The 24,141-nt window shown below is 36.0% G+C and overlaps 1 protein-coding gene across 1 annotated transcript; it reads left to right on the top strand.

Moving 5' to 3' along the window:
* Positions 1–390: 390 nt before the first annotated feature.
* LOC140448979 (uncharacterized) lies at positions 391–813 on the top strand. Its single transcript, XM_072542120.1, has one exon. The coding sequence runs from the start codon at positions 391–393 to the stop codon at positions 811–813; it is 423 nt and encodes a 140-aa protein (XP_072398221.1).
* The last annotated feature ends 23,328 nt before the right edge of the window (positions 814–24,141 follow it).

Here is a 24,141-nt window from a genome sequence, read left to right as displayed (position 1 = left end):
TGACAAAATGATTTGTTTTCCCGAAGTTATCGTCCATCTTTTAAATCTTGAGCGCCCCCTGTCGGAATTGGTTATCGCGAATACAACTGTGGCAGATTGACAGTTAACCTCCAGCTACACATGAGTTGACTGTGCTACCGAAGTGAGGGAACGTCGACGAAGAAAAGAAGAGGAGATCAGAGCAGCTGATGGCTGTCAGAACACGATCACACGACGAGGTGACAACGAAAAGAAATCTTACAGCTTTCTTACTTGTTTTTAGTATGTAGTTTATAATTAATAAATCAATAAAACAATTTAAAGTGTGCCCAGATTACCTTGCTTCCCGCAAACAGGCCACATTGGTGACCCCGAGAAAAAAACTGTAAGTACAACGTTTTATACACAACTATGACAAACACCGACCAAATAATGCCAAACAATATGAATATTACACCGTGCGATGGCGATGATCACTCATTAATTGCACTGGTAGGCATTAAAGCGCCAGAGTTTTGGCGCACTGAACTAGAACTATGGTTTCTCCGGCTGGAAGCGCAGTTTCGACAAGCCAAAATCACAACTGACAACTGTAAATTCGACCATACTGTTGCTAGTTTAAACAGTGAAGTACTTATAGAAGTCGCAGACATAGTAAAGAATTCCATTGCTGGCAATGTCTATATACAACTAAAAGCTCGACTTCTAGACAGGTATGGCACCAGCTCAGATGAAAAGATCCACAAGTTGATGGAACTCACTCTGGGTGACCTAAAACCCACTCAACTACTCCATCGAATGCAAGCTTTGGCCATGGATAGCATTAGTACGTAAGTTCTCAAAAATGTTTGGTTGGACCGCCTACCACCTTCAGTTCGAAGTATTATATCTATTCTTGATGGAGACCTAGAAGAACTTGCTAAGAAAGCCAATACGTACCTCCAGTGTTCCAGTTTTCCAGTCATGGTTGTTACCGAAAGCTCTACCTTAGACAAAACAGTGGCTGCATTGAGTAACCAAGTGAATGCTTTATCCAACAGATTAACTGTAGTTGAAGAAGGGCAACAGATCCAAATGGTCAAGAGAACCAAGTCATCATCTGACGAACAGTGTTACTACCATCGAAGATTTGGTGCACAAAACTCTTCATTACCGATAGTGCTCTCCAACTTCAGTTTCTTATTGATACAGGGGCAGACCCAAGTGTGCTTCCACGTAAAATCTGCACTGCGACCCAGCCCAGCACTGTATGCCTGTATTCTGCCACCGGATCGTGCATCCAAACATATGCTCAGAAACAGCTCACACTAAACCTTGGTCTAGGCCAATCTGTAACATGGACATTTGTAGTCGCAGATGTCACCACACCCATACTAGGAGCCGATTTTCTGACGTACCATGGCATTAGTGTAGACATGAGAAACAAACGACTAGTAAGTCCAAGTATGTCAAGTAGTATTACCTGTATGTCTAGTCGTGTTAGGGTGCCAGAAGTAGACTTATCCACTGCCCATCCTTATGATCGTCCAACTGTTGCTATACCAGAGGATACTGAAAGAGTCCAGCACTATATTGAGACTCGAGGTACACCAGTTTTCTCTAAACCACGAAGACTTCCACTAGACCGTCTTCAAGCTGCACGAGCAGAATTCAACGAGCTGATGTAGGCAGGCATTATCCGACCATCAAAGTCATCTTGGGCCAGTCCGCTTCACTTAGTTCAGAAGTCCAATGGACGATGGCGTGCCTGTGGAGACTTCCGCCGTTTAAATGCTATGACGAAACCAGATCGCTACCCTATACCGCACATCCAGAATTTTGATAACCAGCTACATGGTAAGAAAATTTTCTCTTGTATCGATTTGGTACGTGCTTTTTACCAAATTCCAGTCCACCCGAAGGATGTCCAAAAGACGGCTGTAATAACCCCCTTTAGGCTTAGCTTTCGGAGTTCCTCCGAATGCCGTTCGGTTTGCGAAATGCTGCCCAGACGTTCCAAAGATAGCTCGATCACCTTTTTCGAGAATGCTCATATGTGTATGTATACATTGACGATATTTTGGTTGCCTCGGAGACTGAGACTGAGCATGAGCAACACCTGGCATCAGTACTTCGGATTCTGGAAGTAAATGGACTTGAAAGTAAATGGAAGTAAACGTGAAGTAAACTTCCTGGGTGCCACGGTATCACCAACTGGCGTTCGTCCATTGTCGGCTAAAGTTAGCGCGATTCGCAAGTTTCCACAACATACGACCTATCGACAGCTACGACGCTTTATGAGTATGCTCAATTTCTACAGACGTTCCAACACGACATGAGCGGCAGTCTCCACGACAGATACGTCAACTAGAATTTATTGGCCAATTCTCGACTGATATTCGACATATACAGAGCGCAGCCAATATCGTTGCCGATTGTCTCTCACGACCTGAAGTACACGCTATCATAACACCCATTACCATTGACTATGATCGGCTATCCGAAGCTCAGACTACAGATGAGGGACTTCAACAGACCCTGAACGATCCTGCCAGTTCCTTACAACTTCAACGCATAGTTCTACCAGATAGCCAGCGGCCTATTTATTGTTCAGTCCAAGATGGTTGTATACGAGTTTATGTGCCAGCTGTGTTCCAAAGAGATGTTTTCCTGAAGTTACACACGCAATCCCACTCAGGACATGTTGCTATCTTACGAATGATTGCTGAACGTTTTGTGTGGCATAACATGAATCGCCAAGTCAAGCAGTAGTCACGAGAGTGCATCCAAAGTCAACGTGCCAAAATTGGACGTCACACTGTTACACCTGTGACACCTCTAGGAATGCCAGACGATCGATTCGCATACATACATATCGACATCGTGGGCCCACTTCCAGCCACAATCAGAACTTTCGATACCTTTTCACAATCATCGACCGTTTCACAAGATGGAGATTACCTATACCATACCTATCTCGGAGATTACAACCGAAGTTGTCCCGCAGAAGCTCCTTGAGGGATGGATATCCCGGTTTGGCGTGCCAGCAATTTGAGAGCCAGTTGTTTCACCAGCTCAATGGATTGCTAGGTGTACAACATATTAAAACCACTGCCTACCACCCACAGTCAGACGGATGTATTGAACATTTCCACCGAACGCTCAAGGCTGCTCTTATCGCCGCGGACACAATATCGTGGGTTGAAGCCCTCCCTCTGGTCATGCTAAGCCTTCGAAACACTTTCAAACAAGACATTGCATGTACAGCCTCCGAGTTAGTGTATGGTACCCCAGTGAGTCTGCCTGGACAGCTGCTTGTCCCTAGTGCTGTTACACCCGACGAGCATAGTTTTGTCCAATGACTACGTGAGACCATGGGAGCATTGCGTCCTGTACCGACGAGCAACCACTCAGCCCGCACTGCCTTTGTCCATCCGGATCTACAGACTACGAGTCATGTGTTTGTGGGGACCGATAAAGTGAAGCCTCCTCTTACACCTCCTTATACCGGCCCGTTTAGAGTGTTAGAATGAAGTGATAAGTTTTTAACTGTGGATGTCCAAAATGTTCCTCAGCGAATTTCCATGGACCGACTCAAACCAGCATATATTCCAGCGGCCCAACAGGTGCAGGAAGAACATGCATATGCCAACCGTCTGATGAGCAACACAAGTCAACATAGCCGTTCGAAACCAGCAGGTTCCTCACTGGAGGGGAGCCCTGTGGCAGATTAACAGTTAACCTCCAGCCACACATGGGTTGACTGTGCTAATGAAGTGAGGGAACGTCGACGGAGAAAAGAAGAGGAGATCAGAGCAGCTGATGGTTGTCAGAACACGATCATACGACGAGGTGACAACGAAAAGAAATCTTACAGTTTTCTTACTTGTTTTTAGTATGTAGTTTATTATTAATAAATCAATAAAACAATTTAAGGTGTGCCGAGACTACCTTGCTTCCTCCCGCAAACAGGCCACACAACTATTCGAAGTAACGTTAACCTATAAAAACCTACTGACAGCCAAGCAATAAAGTTTCCTGCAAAAACACCAATAGTCATTAACAACTGTGGTTTTTGCAGGAAATTGCGCCTGACATATGGAAACAAAAATATGGGGTTTATGCGAAATCGTCTATATTTTTGTCGCTTATATCTTGGACAACTGTGGTTTTAATGGAATTTTATTACGCAAGGAACATAGGTAATTAGTCCTGTAATCCATAGATGGCGTAAGTCCATTTCCGATAAAAACTGACAAATGGGGTTTTTGCAAAGAACGCCTCAATTGATTTTAATGTCAATTACATTTTTAATTCAACTAATGTTTGCGTTTCGTTCCACTCTTGAAATCGTTTTTGAAAAGAGATTATCAAAGAAATATCCATTTTTTAAAATTGATATTTGACTTACTTGGCTTCGATCTTATATGCAATAGCATACCTCTGGTCGAAAAAAATCTGAGTGTGGTGTTTTTACCCCCAGAATATCAAATTCTGACTGTTTTTTGGTTTTGTTATTATATGTATGTGTAATGTGTGTTTACGTAGATTATATGTTTGTGTATTATGTGTGGCATATATATTGTGTATAAATTGTAGATGACCCTAAAAATGTTTCTTCATTAAGGAGGATAAGAGCTGCTTCTTTAAATTATCTCTTTTTCATGTCCTTCTTTCATAATTATTAATGCATCTTTTCATTGTAATTTTGTACTGTCTTTGTGCGAAATCTCTGTTTTTGATGTATGTTTCATGCTTTTTTATCTTGACACATAGTGGTCTTGCCGTTTCTCCCACATAAAAATTTATTAGTATTTTATAGATGCAATTCTTTGTTCTTCCTTGTGTGTTGTTGTTTTTTTTAATGTTGTGATGTTGTGCTTATTTCCTATCCCTTACAATTTTTCTGATAAGCCCTTAACATATGGTGTTGTTTTATTTTCATTGAATACATTTCTGAGGGACATCAACAATAAAGAAGAATCATTCAAATTCACAATGGAAAAAAAAAATAATAATTCACTCCCTTTTCTGGATGTGTTAATCACAAAAGAAGACACTGGATTTGCAACTAAAGTTTACAGAAATTCAACCCGCACAAACAGATATTGAAAATGCATTTCAGGAAGAAAAAACCTGCTAACAAAGGTTAGGAAAAGAATAGGAAAGGGTAGGAAATATATACATCAAAATAACCAACACACAGAGATCTATCCTGTCCAAAACCAAACCCAACAACATACAATCAACAAAGATCAAAGAACTGCATATATAAAATACACCGTGAATGCAACAATTTGTATGTTGGAGAAACCGCAGGACCACTCAGTGTCAGGACAAACGACCATGGAATATACATCAAGAAGAGAGACTTCGACGACAAATCTCAGATATGCAAACGTGCCTAGGACAACGAGCACAGACCACTATGGAAAGATGCATCAATAATCATGAAAGAAACAGACATGAAAAAGAGAAAAGTCAAAGAAGCAGTTCTCATCTTACTTAACAAAGAAAAATGTGCAGCAAACCCATCAGCAGAATGTAGCAGGCTTTGGTTGTGAATATTAAAAGAAGTAGTCAATAACAAGAATATACTAACAATAGCTAATTAATAGGAAGTCGGAGCCATATCATCTACAATTTATACACAGTACATATGCAACACATAATAAACAAACGTTTCTTCTACATAAACACACATTAACAAAAAAACATTAAAAAAAGAATGGAATAACCACATAAGCAGAATGGGAGAGAGCCGTGTCGTCAAAATAGGAAGAGATAAATCACCAATCGGCAGAAGAAGTATCGGACGTCTACGGACGACCGCGCAAAAGATGGAATATAACCTTCAATAGAGGTATTAATCCGCCAATGAACAAGCAGAATTGCTTATAAAGAGGAAGAAAAAGAAGAATAAGAAACACACATTACATAAAGATATAATACAAAAAACACAATTCTGAAAATTTCGGAAAACATAACCTACTGACAACTTGGTTGTTGGTTATACTACGTTGGTTATATATTTACGCAGAATTTTTAAAATAATCTCCTTTTCAAAACGATTTCAAGAGTGGAACTCGAAATTTCAAACTTTATTTAGTTAAAAATGTAATTTTTAACAAACCAAACACTACAGCTTTAGCAAAACATTCTTTGAAAAATAACCATTTTTTTGATTTTGAAAATATACCGATTGTAGCGAGATTAAATAAAACGAGCAAATCTAATTTATATAAATATGTTTATTTATAAGTTTACAGCACGAAAATATCTCATCAACTAACTCTACTTCAATCATCGTTACGTTATAAGTTTACAGCACGAAAATATCTCATCAACTAACTCTACTTCAATCATCGTTACGTATATATATACAAGTTATTATGTACTAGAATATTCTAGAGTAGTCCACCTCTATTCTTCACGTTAAAAGCCTATCGAGAATGCCAACGATCAAATATTTCAGATCCATACTTCTAAGAACTGTGACACGAGTTATGGGAGCCGGCCCTGTTCTAGTCATTCACCTAAGAATGATGATCCAGGATTTGTGTTCTAATCAACTTTGTAATAAGATTAGCTTGCATTTTTATATTTACTTAATTATCGTTTTACCATGGCATTTTTTATTATAGATATAATTCAGTCTGTTCTTAAACTTGTGGGAAGAAACATTATAGCCTTATATAAAAATTGTCCGATCTTTTTCGTATTTTTGTAATTAATTAATAAAGTATTTGTTTTTTAAAAATGCTTACGGGAAAACTATAAGTGGCGCAGTCAGTAGGATTTTCGGGAAAATTCATCGCGGAAAGTTTTTTGGGTTTCAACCCTTCGCGAAAATCGAGAATCAATATCCCAGTTTTGCCAGTGAACTCCATCGAGGAAGACAGTGTGCAGCACGGATGTGGTAAGTAATTTTTGTTTATGTCAGACTCCTCTTCTGAAAACGAATCCTTTAGCGAAATCGATATTAACGAAGAGTTAGGCTTAATTAATAATTTTTGTAAATTAGAATTAAAAGATAAAATGGCAACACCTATTCTAGATATGAAAACTTTCTCAATTATTCCAAATTAGGATGGAAATATAAATAAACTTCACAGATTTGTAAATGCAACTGAATCCATTTTAAATCATTATTTTGATAGGAATAATCTAGCCAGTTTTCAAAATGTTTTATTGTTAAATGGTATTCTTAATAAATTAGAAGGCAAAGCAGAAGAAATAGTAACCATAAGCGGCGCTAAAACTTGGCCAGATATAAAAAATACTTTGATTCTCAATTTTGGTGATCATCGTGATGAAAATTGCTTGAATCAAGATTTAGTAAATATCAAACAGAAACCTAATGAATCTCCATATTCATTTCATGAAAGACTTTTAACTTTATTAAATGCTAGTTGTAATTACATAGATTTGCACTATATTAATCAGGAACGTGAATCCAAAAGAGCTTTCTTTACGAAGCAGGCATTGAAGTCAGTTTTAGCTGGTCTTACTTTAGGGCCCATTATTCGTGCAATGCGACCTGCTTCGTTAGAGCAAGCGATTCAGTTTATTAGAGAGGAGGATAATATTAAGTATTATCAGAAAAATCAAACTTTTAATTATAATAATTCTAATAATAATAATAATTTTATTCGAAAACCAACTAATCCAAATGTCAATTATTATTAATCAATTCGACAGCCAAATATGCAATATTCTCAGCCAAGAATGAGCCAACCTTCTACATCTAACTTTCATCCAGATATAACTCAGACAGTTGACTACCGATCTCAATTTCCCAGAGGTCCTGTACAACTTCCAAGACACCCAAATCTACCTCAAACCAAATATTTTACAAATTCTCAAGTTTTCGGTAAACCAAAAAATGTTTGGAAGCCCAATCCAAATAATAATCAGGCCAAACCTTTTCCTAGGAGTGTTTCTACACGAAATACAGCACCACACTTCCGACAAAATTATAATCATTTTAAAAGCACAGGCCAAAACCCAAATTTCTATCATGAAGAGTTATTTAACACAGAGGTAATACCTGAGGAAGAAGATAATCAAAATTTTTATAATTCAGATGAATATTGTGACAAATATCAATATGTAAATGATGACGATTAACAAAATTTTCACGAAACCGACCTGACCAACGACACTCCTTGATAGAACTTAACATTTCGTCTGATAAAAAAGAATTACCCTATCTCAAAATTTCTAATCCACCGATTATTTTATTGATTGATACTGGAGCGACTAAGTCCTTTTTAAAGCCTGAAATTGCCCAAAAATTCTATAAAAATAAAATATTTAGGGAACCTTTTACTGTATCAGCGGCAGCATTTCAGACATCAACTCAACAAAATTGTGCAATGATCCCCATATTTGATGAATTTAATAAATCTGGTGATTTTAAATTCCACCTTTTTGCTTTCCATGATATCTTTGATGGCCTTTTAGGCATAGATACCTTAAAAATGTTACAAGGTCATTTGGATCTTACAGATTCTAAATTAATTACACCTGAGACAACTTTGCCAATGCATTATTTGGAAAGTAATCCAGCTATTTTTAAAAGGAAAATTGATCCCCATAGTCGTATTGTAACCAATATTCCCGTCTGTCAAAAATCCGGTGATATCTTAATTGCCAGACAATTCATAAAAAATTGCGAAATCCCTTCTATACTTTCTGAAGCTCAAAATGGTAATGCTATAGTTGAAATACGTAATAATACTGATGACGAAATTATTTTCTCTCTGTCTGAACCTCTCCAAACTGTACCTTTGGAATATAATTCTTATGACCTATTTTATGCCGACATTATACCAGACGAAAACACCGAAAAAGCAGATATTGACAAGCTTATTCAAACTGGCCATCTCAATTCCAAAGAGAAGGCACAAATTTTAAAACTGTGTAGAAAATATTCTACAATATTTCACAGAGAAGGTGAACCACTTACTTTTACTAACCAAATGAAACATTCCATAAAAACTACTGACGAAATGACCATTTATTCTAAGTCATACCGTTATCCATTTGTATATAAAACAGAAGTACAGAGACAAATACAATCCATGTTGGACCAAGGAATTATTAGGCCGAGCAATTCGCCTTGGTCGTCGAATATTTGGATAGTACCAAAAAAAGCGGACGCTTCCGGTAAAAAGAAATTCAGAATCGTAGTGGACTACCGCAAGCTCAACGAAAAAACCATAGACGACCGCTATCCCATCCCGAATATTACCGATGTTTTGGATAAATTAGGCAGGTGTAACTACTTTACAACTTTAGATTTAGCTAGTGGTTTCTACCAAATCGAAATGAAACCTGAAGATATCCAGAAAACAGCTTTTACTGTAGAGAACGGACACTATGAGTATGTTCGAATGCCAATGGGATTAAAGAATAGCCCAGCAACTTTTCAGAGAGTAATTGACGACATTATGAGAGGATTACAAAATGAGGTATGGTTAGTTTATTTAGACGACATCATAGTATTTTCCACGTCGTTGCAAGAACACATTGTAAATTTGGAAAAAGTGTTTAAAAGACTAAAAGAGACAAATTTCAAAATTCAATTGGATAAGTGTGAGTTCCTAAAGAAGGAAGTTACTTATTTAGGACACATTGTTACACCTGAAGGTATTAAGCCAAACCCCGATAAGATCACAGCTATTAATAAGTACCCATTACCAAAAACAACTAAAGAAATAAAATCCTTTCTTGGATTACTTGGATTCTACAGAAGATACATAGAAGATTTTGCTCGAGTAACAAAACCATTAACATCTTGTCTAAAAAAGGGTGCAAAAATTGAACACACACCACAGTTCATTAAATGTTTTGAAGATTGCAAAGAACTGCTTACCAACGAACCAATCTTACAGTATCCAGATTTTACGAAGAAATTTATTCTGTCAACTGATGCAAGTAGTTTCGCTATTGGAGCAGTTTTAGCCCAAAATACAGGCGGACAAGAAAAACCTGTTGCATACGCATCCAGAACGTTAAATAAATCCGAACAAAAGTATAGCACTATCGAGAGAGAACTTTTAGCCATAGTATGGGCCACAAAATACTTCAGACCTTATCTCTACGGTGTTAAGTTTACAATAAAATGTGACCATAAACCGCTTAGATACTTAATGTCTTTGAAGGAACCAAATTCTAGACTAGTTCGATGGCGATTAAAGCTAGAAGAATTTAATTACGAAATCGAATATACAGGGTGGTCCTTAAGTAATTGTACAAACGAAAACCGTAAATTCTACTCTTTAAAATATTACGATTTAAGCCAAATTGCTTTAATAAAATGTTGATATTAAGAAAGATACAGGGTGTTAAAGTGCAAATTTAAAATTCTATTTTTCGCTATAACTTACATGTTTGTAAAGATTTATGCATAAAAATTTACAGCTGGGTACTTTTAAATATGAGAAAGTATAATTTGATGCAAACTTTGATGTAGCTGATAGAGGTCGCCACATATGCCACATATGTGGCATAAATTTGCACTTCACTTTTTTGCTATTTGAGTTACCTGTATTTTTGATAAAAAATATTAAAGATACATTATTTTAACAAAAAAAGGTATACTTCTTAATAACTTCAAAACTTAACAGTTTTCGTAATAATCGCATTTTACAAATCAGCTGCATAATTCTGATTTAAGGCAATTACTCCAATCAACGAAGGAAAAATAGAAAAAATCATTAATAAATCTGAATTTTGGTTTAAAATACCTTTAACTAAACTCAATAGTTAACGAAATATTAAATAAAATAAATATATCAGCAGGATAATTAATAATAGGATTTGACAAAAACAGAATAATGGGGATTTTACATCAAACATTTTACGTTTTATGTTAAATTAAAGTCATAATCGAAACATTTTGTTTACAAACCAAATTAAGAAATAGTTTAACTAAATAACATAACTTTTTGTCAACGTAAGTGTTCGATATCACCACCATTTTCTTTAATTCATTTGTCAATATATTACATAAAAGATCGTCTCACGTTAAATAGCATCATTGATTCTAAAGAAACTGCTGCAGTATTTATTTCTTCCCATAGTTGGTTGCGAATGTTTATGGAATTCTTATAGACACATTGTTTTAATATGCCCCATACACCAAAATCAAGCGGATTAAATTCTGGGCTACGTGGTGGCTTGGTGGCTATAATGTATAATGGATGAATATATTCTTTTGGATACATATCCAAACCTTATGGTATATTATGGAACTACATCTTATTTGTGGCAGAGGTTAAACTGTGATGTATTTGATTCATTGGTTACTTACATAAACCCAGAATAACCTATAGATATCATTACTTATTTATATGATTACGTTACAGCTTACGAGTAACTATAATTACATCTCGAACAAATGGTCTATTATGATTAACTAACGAACTAATATTATGCTGAACTAAATTACCTGTGTGTTTACTATATTTATAACAATATCGGTTATTAGGCCAACAATGATGTTTTTGTAAAAATGCTGAGTCTTTAAGGTTAGATTGGTGGGAAAAGTATTATGAAACAAGACACATATGTGTTATTCAATACCTGGGTTTTAGTTTCTAATTGTCCTAATAAAAATGGTTAAATAATTTACGTAATGAATGATAAGTATTTTTGGGAATTTTTGATAAATTAAATAATTATATATTATAATTATAAATAATTATATCAATATCTCACGACATTGCAAAGGAATATGACTGCCACGATAAATCCAACGTTCAGAACAGTTTAAGTATGTTCTCACTGCCTTCTCTCTAGAATGTGGTGGTGTACCATCTTTCATAAACCACATATTTTGCGTTTTCAGCATTTAACAATAGGGAAAAAGTAATACAACTCCAGTAGGTATGGAAACTTAAGAAGCGATATAAAAGGGAAATTGTAAATATGATGACGGCCAACGTCTGAATACGGACACGCACCTAAAGAAGAAGATGAAGAATATTTTTATAAGACATTTAGCAGCCATAACAAAAAATTATCATCTTTGAGTTATTGTAATAAGAATAAACTATGAATTATGCTTATCTACAGGAATTCAGTGCTTCACCGCACAAATATTACTAAACTAAGAATTATTATGCAGCTGACTTATAAAATGCGAATATCTCGAAAACGGTTAAATTTTGAGGTTATTAACAAGTATACCTTTTCCTTGTAAAAATAATGTATCTTTAATATTTTTTAACACAAATAGAGCTATCTTTAAGAGCAAAAAAGTTAAGCGCAAATCTATGCCACACATGTGGCATATGTGGCGCCCTCTATAAGTTACATTAAAGTTTTTATAAAATTATAATTTATCCTACTTTAAAGCATCCAATTATAAATTTTTATCCAAAAATATTTACAAACGTAAAAGCTATAGCGAAAAATAGAATTTTAAATTTCCATTTTAACACCCTGTATCTTTCTTAATATCAACATTTTATTAAAGCAAATTGGCTTAAATCGTAATATTTTAAAGTGTCGAATTTACGGTTTTCGTTTGTACAATTACTTAAGGACCACCCTGTATAAAAGGAAAGACAAACGGAAATGCTGACGCTCTATCTAGAGTTGAAATAAATACTAATGAATTTATATAATACATGGAAAATCATGGAATTAATAACGACCAAAATATGGACAATGAATCAGTACTTGCAAATGCAGGCGATTTACAAACAATAGATGAAGAAAATTTAGAATGAGAAGACGAAATAGATCAATCAAACCCAGACGGAGACAAAGAAGATGATGACAACAATACCGTACATACAAGTGCAGAAGATCCTGTTCTAGGAATACAAATTACGGAAAAAAGCATAAATTCTTTTGACCACCAAATTATTATTGACTTCGTTTTACATTCATCAGTTAAACCAAAGACCGAACAGATATTTCCTAACAAAAAACGTCTTCATATACAAATTTCTACTAATGACCTAGAGAATAACACCATAAACGTCTTTAAGAACTATACTCATCCAAAATATACATACGGTGTGTATTTCAAAAATCAAGACCAGAATTACATTTCCCAAATTCTCGAAGTATTACGAAATGTATTCAAAAATTCTGCTTACAAATTAATTCAGTGTAATACAATCCTAAGAGACATTACTGACAAAGACGAACAACACCAAACTATCAGACAATATCATGAAGGAAAAACAAACCATCGTGGCATACTTGAAACAGAAACCAAACTTAAACAACTCTACTATTGGCCTACCATGAAAACCGACATAACGAACTTCATAAATAAGTGTGAGATTTGCCAAACCAATAAATATGACCGAAACCCTCCACGCCAAAAATTATCTATTACACCAACACCGTCAAAACCAATGGAAATTATATTTTGTGACACCTTATCTGCACAAGGACAAAATTTTTTGACAATTAGCCCACCCACTTACAGCATTAACTGGTATCGAAATAACAAGAGCATTACTAATATTTATGTCTCATCGCGGTGTTCCTTCTTTAGTTGTAATGGACAGAGGAACTGAACTAAAAAATTCGGTTCTTCAGGAATTTTTCGATGTTCACAAAGTCGAAACACATTACGTCATCGCAAACAGTACCCAGTCGAAAGGTGCTATCAAAAGATTTCATTCCACTATTATTGAACATCTGAGAATTATAAGAGCAAAAAATAACAATAAAATAGATATCCTAAACGATATGGTTTATGCAGTATTAGGATACAATAATTCGATCCATTCTGTTACGAAACAGAAGTCAATTGATATACTGAATGGACATTTAAATTCAAAAGAAATATTTGATATAAATTTGGACCAAATTGTAATTAATAATTATATCCAAAATCACAGAGAAGCTACTGCAAAAATTTATAGATCTTTAAACGAAAAGCTAATATCTCAAAAGGAATCTACAATAGAACGTCACAATAAAGATCGACATGAACCATTAGACTATTTACCCGATACTGATGTATACAAGAAAAACACAACATTAACCAGAAACAAACTTAATCCAAAATTTTACAAAGAAAAAGCTATCGCAGACGAACACATAAAAGTAAAGGTACACAGCAATAAATTATTACACAAACAAAACCTTAAAAGACCAAAAACTAACCGAGCAACCTTGTTACATAACGCTACTAATCCTATCGACCCTCGCCCTTCCTCCATTAAGGACACAGGAAGTTCAAATAACTAACCTCCAAAATAATCCCGGAATCCTTCCATATAATTTAGGAACAGCAAAAGTAAAATCCCAAATACATACATTTCTTCATTACTACGATCTTTCCCCTATAGGTAACGAAATAGAATCTGTAAGATATGCATATGATAATATAACACTTGCAATTCAAGATGGCCTTAGTCATCCTTATTTTCAAGAACTTTATAACTTTGACCATGCTCTACTCTTCCAACTTAAATCCGCTGAACAAAAATTCAATTCTTTATTGCCACCTTTTAGGTCAAAAAGAGGTCTTATAGACGGTTTAGGATCTATAATTAAAAGTATCTCTGGTAATCTTGATTCCAGTGACGCCTTGTTGTATGAACAAGCCATCTCTGATCTCCAAAATAATAATCAAATACTAGTTAAAAAAGTTAATCAACAAATTTCTCTGACCAAAGACATAATAGCAAATTTTAACGAAACAGTAACTCTTATAAAGAACAATCAAGAAACTATTTTTATGGGCATAGATAAGATACGCACATCTTTAAATAAATTTATATTTGATTTCAATGACTATTTGCAGACTAAAAATATATTAGATCAGTTACATTTAAGCTTAAACATTATCTTACAGCTTTTAGATGAAATAGAAAATGCCATTACTTTTGCTCGACTTGGAATTTTACATAATAGCATTATCGATAAAAATGAGTTAAATTCTATCATAGAAATCATTTTAAAATACCATACAAAAAATGAAATATTTTTTCAAAATTTTAATGATACTTATAAATTTTATGATATTTTAAAAACAGAAGCCTATTACTCTGAGACAAAAATTGTTTTCGCTGTTCACTTTCCTATTGTTTACCCAGAAATCTTCTCCTATTATCATCTTTATTTAATTCCTACGTCAAATCACAGTACCATCGTACCTCAAAATACCTTTCTGACTATGAATGAAAATTATTACCAATATCACTCACTGCCCTGTCTGGACCTGAAGCCCAATTTCTATTATACTGATGGCGATTTCTCTGCTGGAATAGAGAAAGAAGATTGTGTCTTTCAATTATTGCAACTGAAGAGCAGTTCCACAACTTGCCGCAGAACTCCCGTCCGAATATCTGAGAATGTAATACAACAAATTGATGATTCACATTACATTGCCATCTTCGTAAACCAAACTAAAATCGAGATGATATGTCAGAAAACAGATTTTACCACATTAAAAGGAAATTTTCTAGTTTCCTTTCCTTATCAATGCCAATTCAAAGTAGATAAGAAAACGTTTATTAATAAGAAGACAGTTGTCAAAGGCCAACCACTTCTCTTACCCGAGTTGAACGTTTTTAATACTCAAGAAGAAGAAGAAGTTCCAGAAATTGTTCTAAAGGATATCCCTCTCGACAAAATTCACACAATCAAGAATCAAAATCAAATTCGACCTGTGGTACTCCAGCATCTAAAGGAACGTCCCGTAAACCATTGGACTATCATAATATATATATTAATAATAATTATTGTCATCTTTATAGCCCTTCACTATATTAAGAAGTTAAGAACAAAAGAAAATCCACATCCAACATACGATGAACAGCCTACGGAAGAAGATGATCCCACAGTTCCTGTACCAAATCCAAGAACATTTTTCACTCCATGAAATATGCCAAGAACTCGCAAGGGAGGAGTTATGGGAGCCGGCCCTGTTCTAGTCATTCACCTAAGAATGATGGTCCAGGATTTGTGTTCTAATGAACTTTGTAATAAGATTAGCTTGCATTTTTATATTTACTTAATTATCGTTTTACCATGGCATTTTTTATTATAGATATAATTCAGTCTGTTCTTAAACTTGTAGGAAGAAACATTATAGCCTTATATAAAAATTGTCAGATCTTTTTTGTATTTTTGTAATTAATTAATAAAGTATTTGTTTTTTAAAAATAGTTTTGCCTACGGGAAAACTATAAGTCACGTAATCGCATCGGAGATGGGCTATTTCGTTACACTGCTCCCCTCTTAGATCTGAACGTCCCGATTGGCAACTTTACATGAAGGCCCAGTATGGCGGAATCTACAGGACTCTTCAGCTCTGCATGAACCCTTCAGAAAGAAATAACAGTCTACTGTCTTTGAAGGACACAACTCTTCGGATTAATGCAACACACAGTAATTCGTACGCCGGTTTCTCGGAAGATCACTTCAAGCGTGCTTCTGACAATCTTCCAATCTAAATTTTCTAGCGCATGGCCTATCTTGGGTAAGGCCAAATTCTTGATGTTGAAGGGTTCGTGCTTCTTCTGTTTCATTTGAGCCAGCATAAGGTGCAAGACGATTTATGTGAACTATTTTTGGTTTGCCTTTCGGCAACTTCTTAATTCGGTATATTACGTCATTTATTCTCTTTTTTATTTCATACGGACTCTCCCATTGTCTTTACAGTTTAGGAGATAAGCCACGACGACGTTGTAGATTACAAAGCCAAACAAGATTACTTACTTCATAGCTTTCATTCTTGCATCGAGAATCATATTGATCCTTCATTCTGTCACTGGCTAACTGGGTGTGTTATCGGACAAGTTCATGAATGTTGTTCATTTATAACTTCAGGCGGTCGACATAATCTTCGCTTGCAACATGTTCTTCAGAAGGTCTGCAGCCAAACTCTAGGTCGCTGAGCAAACAAACTTCACGACCTAACATCAGGCAGGTTGCAGCAACCTAAAAGCCAAAGCCCTGATCCTATCGAGAATGCGATTTTTTCATGATCAGCTAGCTCCATGTCTACTTGCCAATATCCACTTTTCAGATCGAGTGTGGAGAACCAACGAGAATCAGAAAGTGTATCCAAAGTATCGTCTATTCTGGGCAAAGGATAACTATCTTTTTTAGTTACCGCATTGAGCTGTCGGTAGTCAATACAAAAACGTGTTGAACCATCTTTCTTCTTTACTAGCACTACTGGTGATGTCCATGGACTGTTTGATTGTTTTGATGTTTGATGGTTTGATGGTTCAATTACTCTTTGTTTGTTCATATCTTTGATGATGTCTTCGGCTTCATCTCTTTTCGCAAATGGAAGTCGTCTAGGTTGTTGTCTGATTGGGTGAGCGTCTCTGGTATTAATTTTATGCTTTACTATGCTTGTTTTACCATTATCCTTCTTATCAATGGCAAAAACATCTTGAAATTATATCAGCATAGACTTCACTTTTTTAGTTCGTTCATCATCAAGATCTTGGCATGTTTTAATCATCGTCTTAACAAGCTCCTTTGGATACTTAGATTTCGACGGTTTCTCATTAGTATCCATGGAACAAATCGAAGCCACGGGAACACACTGTCCGATCAAAGTCCTTTTACTTAACTTACAGGAACGACATCTCGAATTTTCACCAAAGCTTTTGCCGTTAGGAACTCGGCATTATTCACATCTTCGACCATCCTTAAACTTCCCTCTCGGCAGTAACCATCAGGTCTGGTCATCAAAATTTTCTCACTATTACCGGGTATCGTTACGTCACAAGTAGTTATTAAGATAACATCTTCTTTGTCTTCATGGAATGGCAACTCTTCACCACTGATCTAGAGAACTCTTTGACATTCAATACAGCCCCAACTTTCCTTAGTAAATCCATCCCCAATATGAACTCGTCGGAGACCTCTGCAATTAATACTCTATGTTTCACTGTGGTCTGGCCAATGGATACTGACATATTAGCCTCGCCATATGTATTAATTATCTCACCAGTTGCTGTTCTAAGCTTTACTGTTGCAGGCGATAATTTAAGATGGCCTCGTACTACTTCTGGCCGTGCAATAGTTCTTGTTGCACCTGTATCTACATTTATTATTGATACGACCCTCGATGTACAAGCTATGAATTCCACCGAAGGAAGTAATGTTCACAGTTACTATGGGAGCTGTGTTTCTCGAGGTCGGCAGTTGCCCCTTGGTGTCGACCCGTTCTAGTTTTCCGACTGTTGTATCATTTTCTTGCAATTTACGACGAATTTACCATTCCAACATCTGGGTTCACGTCTCTTCGGCATCATGTTACGAACTCCTTTCCGTACGATTTCCTCCAGACGTTTCTTGTTTTGTTCGTCACTCTCTTCAGAGGTTTGTACTCGATAGCTCCGTGACGCTTGACTAGCTGTTTCATGTTCCAAGGCAATAGCCAGCGCTTTATCTAAAACTTTCGGTCTTGCTAGTCGTAAAGCTTTCTGTAGTTCACTGTCTCTTAACCCATTGATGAAGGCATCTACTGCAATTTCTTCCAAAATATTGTCTGGTGCCTCTGGATAGGCCAACGGCGCTATACGAGCAATATCTGCTTCAATTTCTTGCAAACTCTCACTTGCTCGTTGGATTCTACTTCTTATTTATACTTTGTAGACTTGTTGTAGATGGGCATCTCCGTAACGTTTGTCTAGTCGAGTAAACAAGGTCTGGTAACATTTTTCTTGACACTTAGGAATCGATCTTAGAATATCTGCAGCATCACCTCGTAAAGCAGCAGTCAAGGAAACAGCCTTTTCTTGTTTTGTCCAATGATTGGCTGTCGCAATAGCTTCAAATTGTCTAAGGTATATGGACCAAGAGGACTTTCCATCAAATGGTGGCAATTTGAATCTCATATGATGTGTCATTTCGTCTCTAGGTGATTCTTCTTTCACTACCGGATCTAAGGCTATTATATTAACTGGTGGTAGCACTTTTGTGTTAGTTATCATGGTCTCTAATTGTTTGATCTTCTCTTCTACGTTTTCTATCTTGTCGTTTACGTTTTTCTGTATATTATCGAATGTTCTTGAGACTTCTTCAAATTTCTCATTGTTTTGATGACATACTTCGTCGAATCTTCTAAAAACCTTTTCGAGTGTTTCATCGAATCTTTTGGAAACGTTCTCTAATTTATCATCATTTTTTTAGAAGATTCTTCTATCATTTGCGAGACATTTTCAAATTTCTCATTTATTTTTGTTAAAACTGTTTCTTCTGCTGATTGAAACTGGAATGTCTCTGGGTCATCTCCATTTTTGTTTAGAACATTCTTCAGTCGTTCTTGGAGGATCTTCTTGGACCCGCTGCAGTCTTCATCGCGTTCTTCTAGTTGCTCACGCAACTGTTTTACTGAAAGTTGTACTAGCAGCATCTTTGGTCAGGCACACACGTACTTTTAAAAATGGTCTTTTTTTTACAAAGATCACTAAAAGTCTTTGTTTTTATTTAGCAATCACTGCTGAATTTATTTCTAAATCTCACACCGTAACACCAACTGTAGAGAGATTAAATAAAACGAGCGGTTCGAATTTATATAAATATATTTATTTATAAGTTTACCGTTCGGTACTCTCTTATTAACTAAACTACCTCAATCATCGTTACTTATATATATATATATATATATATATATATATATATATATATATATATATATATATATACAAATTATTATGTTCGAGAATTTTCGAGAGTAGCCCACCTTTAATTCGTGTCATCGAAAGCGCATCGAAGACGTGCGTTATTGAAATGCCAACTCTTCGAGTTTTCTAGATTTATCGTTCTAAGAATTGTGACACATCTGAGATGGGCTATTTCGTTACAATATATAAGTAGCTTTCTATACTATTTCGCGCCCTGTCATCTTTCAAAAGCTTCGTCAATACAAGATAACAGGAAATATTTACTCCTTCATAAAAAAACTTTTTACAGCAAAGAACGTTCAAACTGAAAACAAATGGCGAAAAATCAGCTACATACGAGCAAAATAATGGAGTACCACTCAAGGTTATGTACTCAGTACATCACTGTTCATTCATGACCTTATTTTATATTGACAAGAAAAAATTACAACCGCCACTTGCAACGTGCTCCAGACGTAAGTGAATGGTCAAAAAAAAAACGGATTAGCTCTTTCAGCCACTAAATCCCAATTAGTACGGTTTAGCAGAAGACCCTGCAGCCAAAGTCCAATTATCTCCCTTAACGGAACTCCATTGCAACCTGTTACACATCACAAAATACTCAGTTTAACGTTTGATAGTAGGCTAACTTGGAAACAACATAATTAGCGTAGTAAAGGGCAATACTATGAAGAGGATCAATATCATCAAGGCACTATCATATACACATGCAGTGTGGACGAAAGCATCTTACTTAATGTCTATAGAGCTTTAATCCGCTACTGGACTACAGTAGCTTCATATACGTATCTGCATCAAAATCTGACTTAGAGCAACTGAACTCTGTGCATAAAACTTCCATTCGTCTTTGCTTAGGCGCTTTCAAATCTAGTCCCATAGAGAGCCTTTCCTGCAAAGTTAATTAACCACCTCTTTGGATTCGACGTCAGTATCTTCTACAATCTTACTTTGCTTGCGAATCCACAAACCTATCCAATCCAGTCTATCGTTTAATTACCTCAACATCGCCTTCGAGAGACCCCGCGAAGTATCCAATCAATGATAGATATCCAGAAATCAACTCTAAGAAAAATCATCGACCTTACAAAAACACACCCCTTTCCAATCCCGGATACTCCTGCTTGGAATGGACCAATCCCACATTCAAGCAGTTCTCTTTTGGTATACACGAAACTTCATGCCTTCTCATAAGCCAACGCTTCGAAGAAATCATAGCCAGGAACCAATTCCAAAAAGTTTTGTATACAGATGCTTCCAAAAGGGAAACAGGCGGCAGATGTGCCGTTACCACATGTTTTTTAACTTTATTTATTGTAATCTGTTATCAATATAACAATAAACAATATGTTTGAAAGACAGAAAAAGTGACACAGTGGGAGTTGCACCCAGTAATGAGCACTCTTTACCTATATTTAGTTTACATTACCGGTGGCAGCCGTAGCTCAGTGGCTATGTTACTGGCTTAACAAGCTGGAGGGCCCGGGTTCAAATCCCGGCACCGACAAAATTTTCAATTTCTAATTTAACTGAGCTGCCACCGTGCTTCGGAGGGCACGTAAAGCCGTCGGTCCCGGCTACGAAAGTAGTCGTTAAGTCATGTTAGGGGCGCTTGCGCGACCTGAAAACCCTAACACTAGACCTTGGCCAGAAGGTTACACGAACTATACTAGTTCTCCAATTTAGCTGATTATGATGATCTATGTGGATACCCAAATATTTGACATCGTTCCTAGCAGGAAGTAATTTTTCAGTTTATAGATACCTGGGGGCAGTTATCTCTTTATAATATGAAGGTGATGCGAGTCCATTTAGTATTATTTACATGCCATAGTTTAAACCAATTTTCTAATTATTTTAAAGGTTTTGTTCATTTCTGGATACTAACTTTGGATTCACATGAGTGGCCATTATGACGGTATCATCTGCATACGTAGCAATCGTAGTAATATTTATGGTAAGGTTTTCAGCTGTGTACAGTAAATATAGGGTTGAACCAAGCACACTACCTTGAGGGACTCCTGCCGAGATAGGATATAGGGAAGTGCAAGCTTAGCCATGATTAATTAAGAAGGATCTATCTGTATAATTTTGGTTATGGGATGAGGTAGCTGTGACTTGATTTTGGAAATTAGACCATCATGCCAGACCTTGTCAAATGTCTGCGAAACATCTAAGAAGGCAGCTGTACTGTAGGACTTGTTTTCAAGGGTATCTCTAGCTGTTCTGACTACTCTATGTATTTGCTCGATAGTACCACCTTTTTGCCTGAAGCCAAATTGGTAGTTTGGTGTTTTATATATATTTTTTATATTTACATTTTATATTATGGTTTTGGTAGATAGGTTCGATTCTAATCCTAAGGATCTTTTCAAAAAGCTTTGCGAGAGTTGGTAGAAGACTTATTGGACGGTACGATGAGACCTCATGTGGGTCTTTGCCAGGTTTTGGCACCATAATTATTTTAGCTACTTTCCACATGACAGGGAAGTAACCAATTTTTATAATAGCGTTGAAAATATATAGTATTAGTCTGTTGGCCATCTTAGGTAAATTTTTTAGTATTAGACCCGTCATAAGATCACAACTGGGTGGCTTTTTTTGGTTTAATTTTGCAATGACTTCTGTGATTTCACAAATTTTTATTTTTTTGATGGGTGGACTCATCTGATATGGAGCGTCCAGTATGTCTAAAATTGGTTTTTGGTCATCTACATGAGCTTCTTTCTGATGAGGTTGAAATACAGGCATAAGATGTTCCGCAAAAGTGCTTGCTTTGTCTTCATCACTACGAGCCCAGCTACCATCGTATTTTCTTATATTTTTTTTATTATAACTACTAAATTAACAATCAGAATAAAACAATGTATTCTATAAGTTGATAAAATAAAACAATGTATTCTATCGAGATGAATCTCGATATCCTCGTCACAACGGAAACAAAAAAGAAAGGAAACGGCACGGAAAGAATAGGGGAACTAATCCATTGTTGGAGCGGAGTAGAAAAGAAAGACCGCGCAAAAGCTGGAGTTGGAATTCTACTAAAGAAGAAATGGGAAAAATCTATAGACGATTGGGAACCCATAAACGAGAGAATTGCCAAACTGAAAATCAAGATGTATGGCAGAGAAATTATAATACTATAAGACAGTCCAGCCAATGAGAAAGAACGATTTATCGAACAACTTCAAGAACAAATGGATAAGAGAAAACCTAAACAAGAAATAATAATAGTGGGGGATCTAAATGGAAGAGTCGGAAGAAAAGACAATGACAGAACAGTTGGTCCATTTGGAGAAGACACAATTAACGACAACGGAGAAAGATTGGTAGAACTATGTGAAGTAAATGATTTGAAAATTATGAACGGATTTTACAAACACAAAAATATACATAAGTACACATGGACTCAAGAGACAAGAAAACTAAGATCCATTATTGACTACATTATCATGAACCACAAAAGCTCCATCAAAGTGAAAGACATCAGAGTGAAAAGAGGGGCAGAGTGTGGAACAGATCACAAACTTGTGGTGGCATGGATGGAATTCCCCTATATCTGGACAAAACAAAAACATACATCGATTGTTACAACGGGAACGACAATAAACGAAAAGAGGCTCAAATTACATCTATTGCAGGAAGAATCAATAAAAGATTTATACAAAAGAAGACTAGACCAAAAACTAGAAGAATTCAGATATGACACGTTAGATGAAATGCATGAACACATAAAAACCTGACTGATTTCAGCGGCCTTATAAGCTCTTGGAGAAGACGACCAAAGGAACACCCATCAGAATATCAAATTAAGGGAAGACACATTGAAATGCATAAAAGAAAAGAAAAAACTACACATAAAATACCTAAACACCAAAAAACAGGAAGACTTAGACCTATATAGAGCGAAAAACAGAGAGGTAAAGAAAAAAGTAACAAATGAAAAGAACGAACGATGGGAACAAGCATGCACAGAGATAGAACGACATATCGGAGGAACGAGAAATTCAGAATCATGGCGAATATTAAAAGCACTTCAACGAAATAAGACAGAGAAAACCCAGATCGGCAAAATTAGTGAAAACGAGTGGCAAGAATACTACGTAGAACTACTTACAGAAAACCGTCCCCAATTTCAGGAAGAGAATATAGAACATGCAGGAAATGGGGCATACGACCAGATAGAAATAAGCCTGGCAGAAGTTAAGAGAGCAATCAAGACATTGAAGAACAAAAAAGCCAAAGGACCCGGAGGAATACCAAACGAACTAATTAAAAACGGAACGGAAAAGTTATTCCGCATGCTACATAGAATGTTCGAAAGAGGACTAAATGGAGAAGAAATACCTGCGGAATGGACACAAGCATACATCACATCCATACATAAGAAAGGAAACAGGAAAAAATGTGAAAACTATAGAGGAATTAGTATAATATCGTCGGTAGGTAGACTTTACGGGAAAATTATTAAAGAAAAACTAGAAACTGAAATAATAGGAAAAATTGGAGAAGACCAAGCAGGGTTCACAGTAGGAAAATCATGCCTAGATCA

This window comes from Diabrotica undecimpunctata, chromosome 8, assembly GCF_040954645.1.
Source record: "Diabrotica undecimpunctata isolate CICGRU chromosome 8, icDiaUnde3, whole genome shotgun sequence".
NCBI lineage: Eukaryota > Metazoa > Arthropoda > Insecta > Coleoptera > Chrysomelidae > Diabrotica > Diabrotica undecimpunctata.
Note: the sequence above shows the minus strand (reverse complement) of the source record. Positions and strands in the feature narration are given on the sequence as shown.

What these genes read in the sequence shown, in the direction of transcription:
- LOC140448979 (XM_072542120.1), top strand. Translation starts at nt 391, where the DNA reads ATGACAAACACCGACCAAATAATGCCAAACAATATGAATATTACACCG.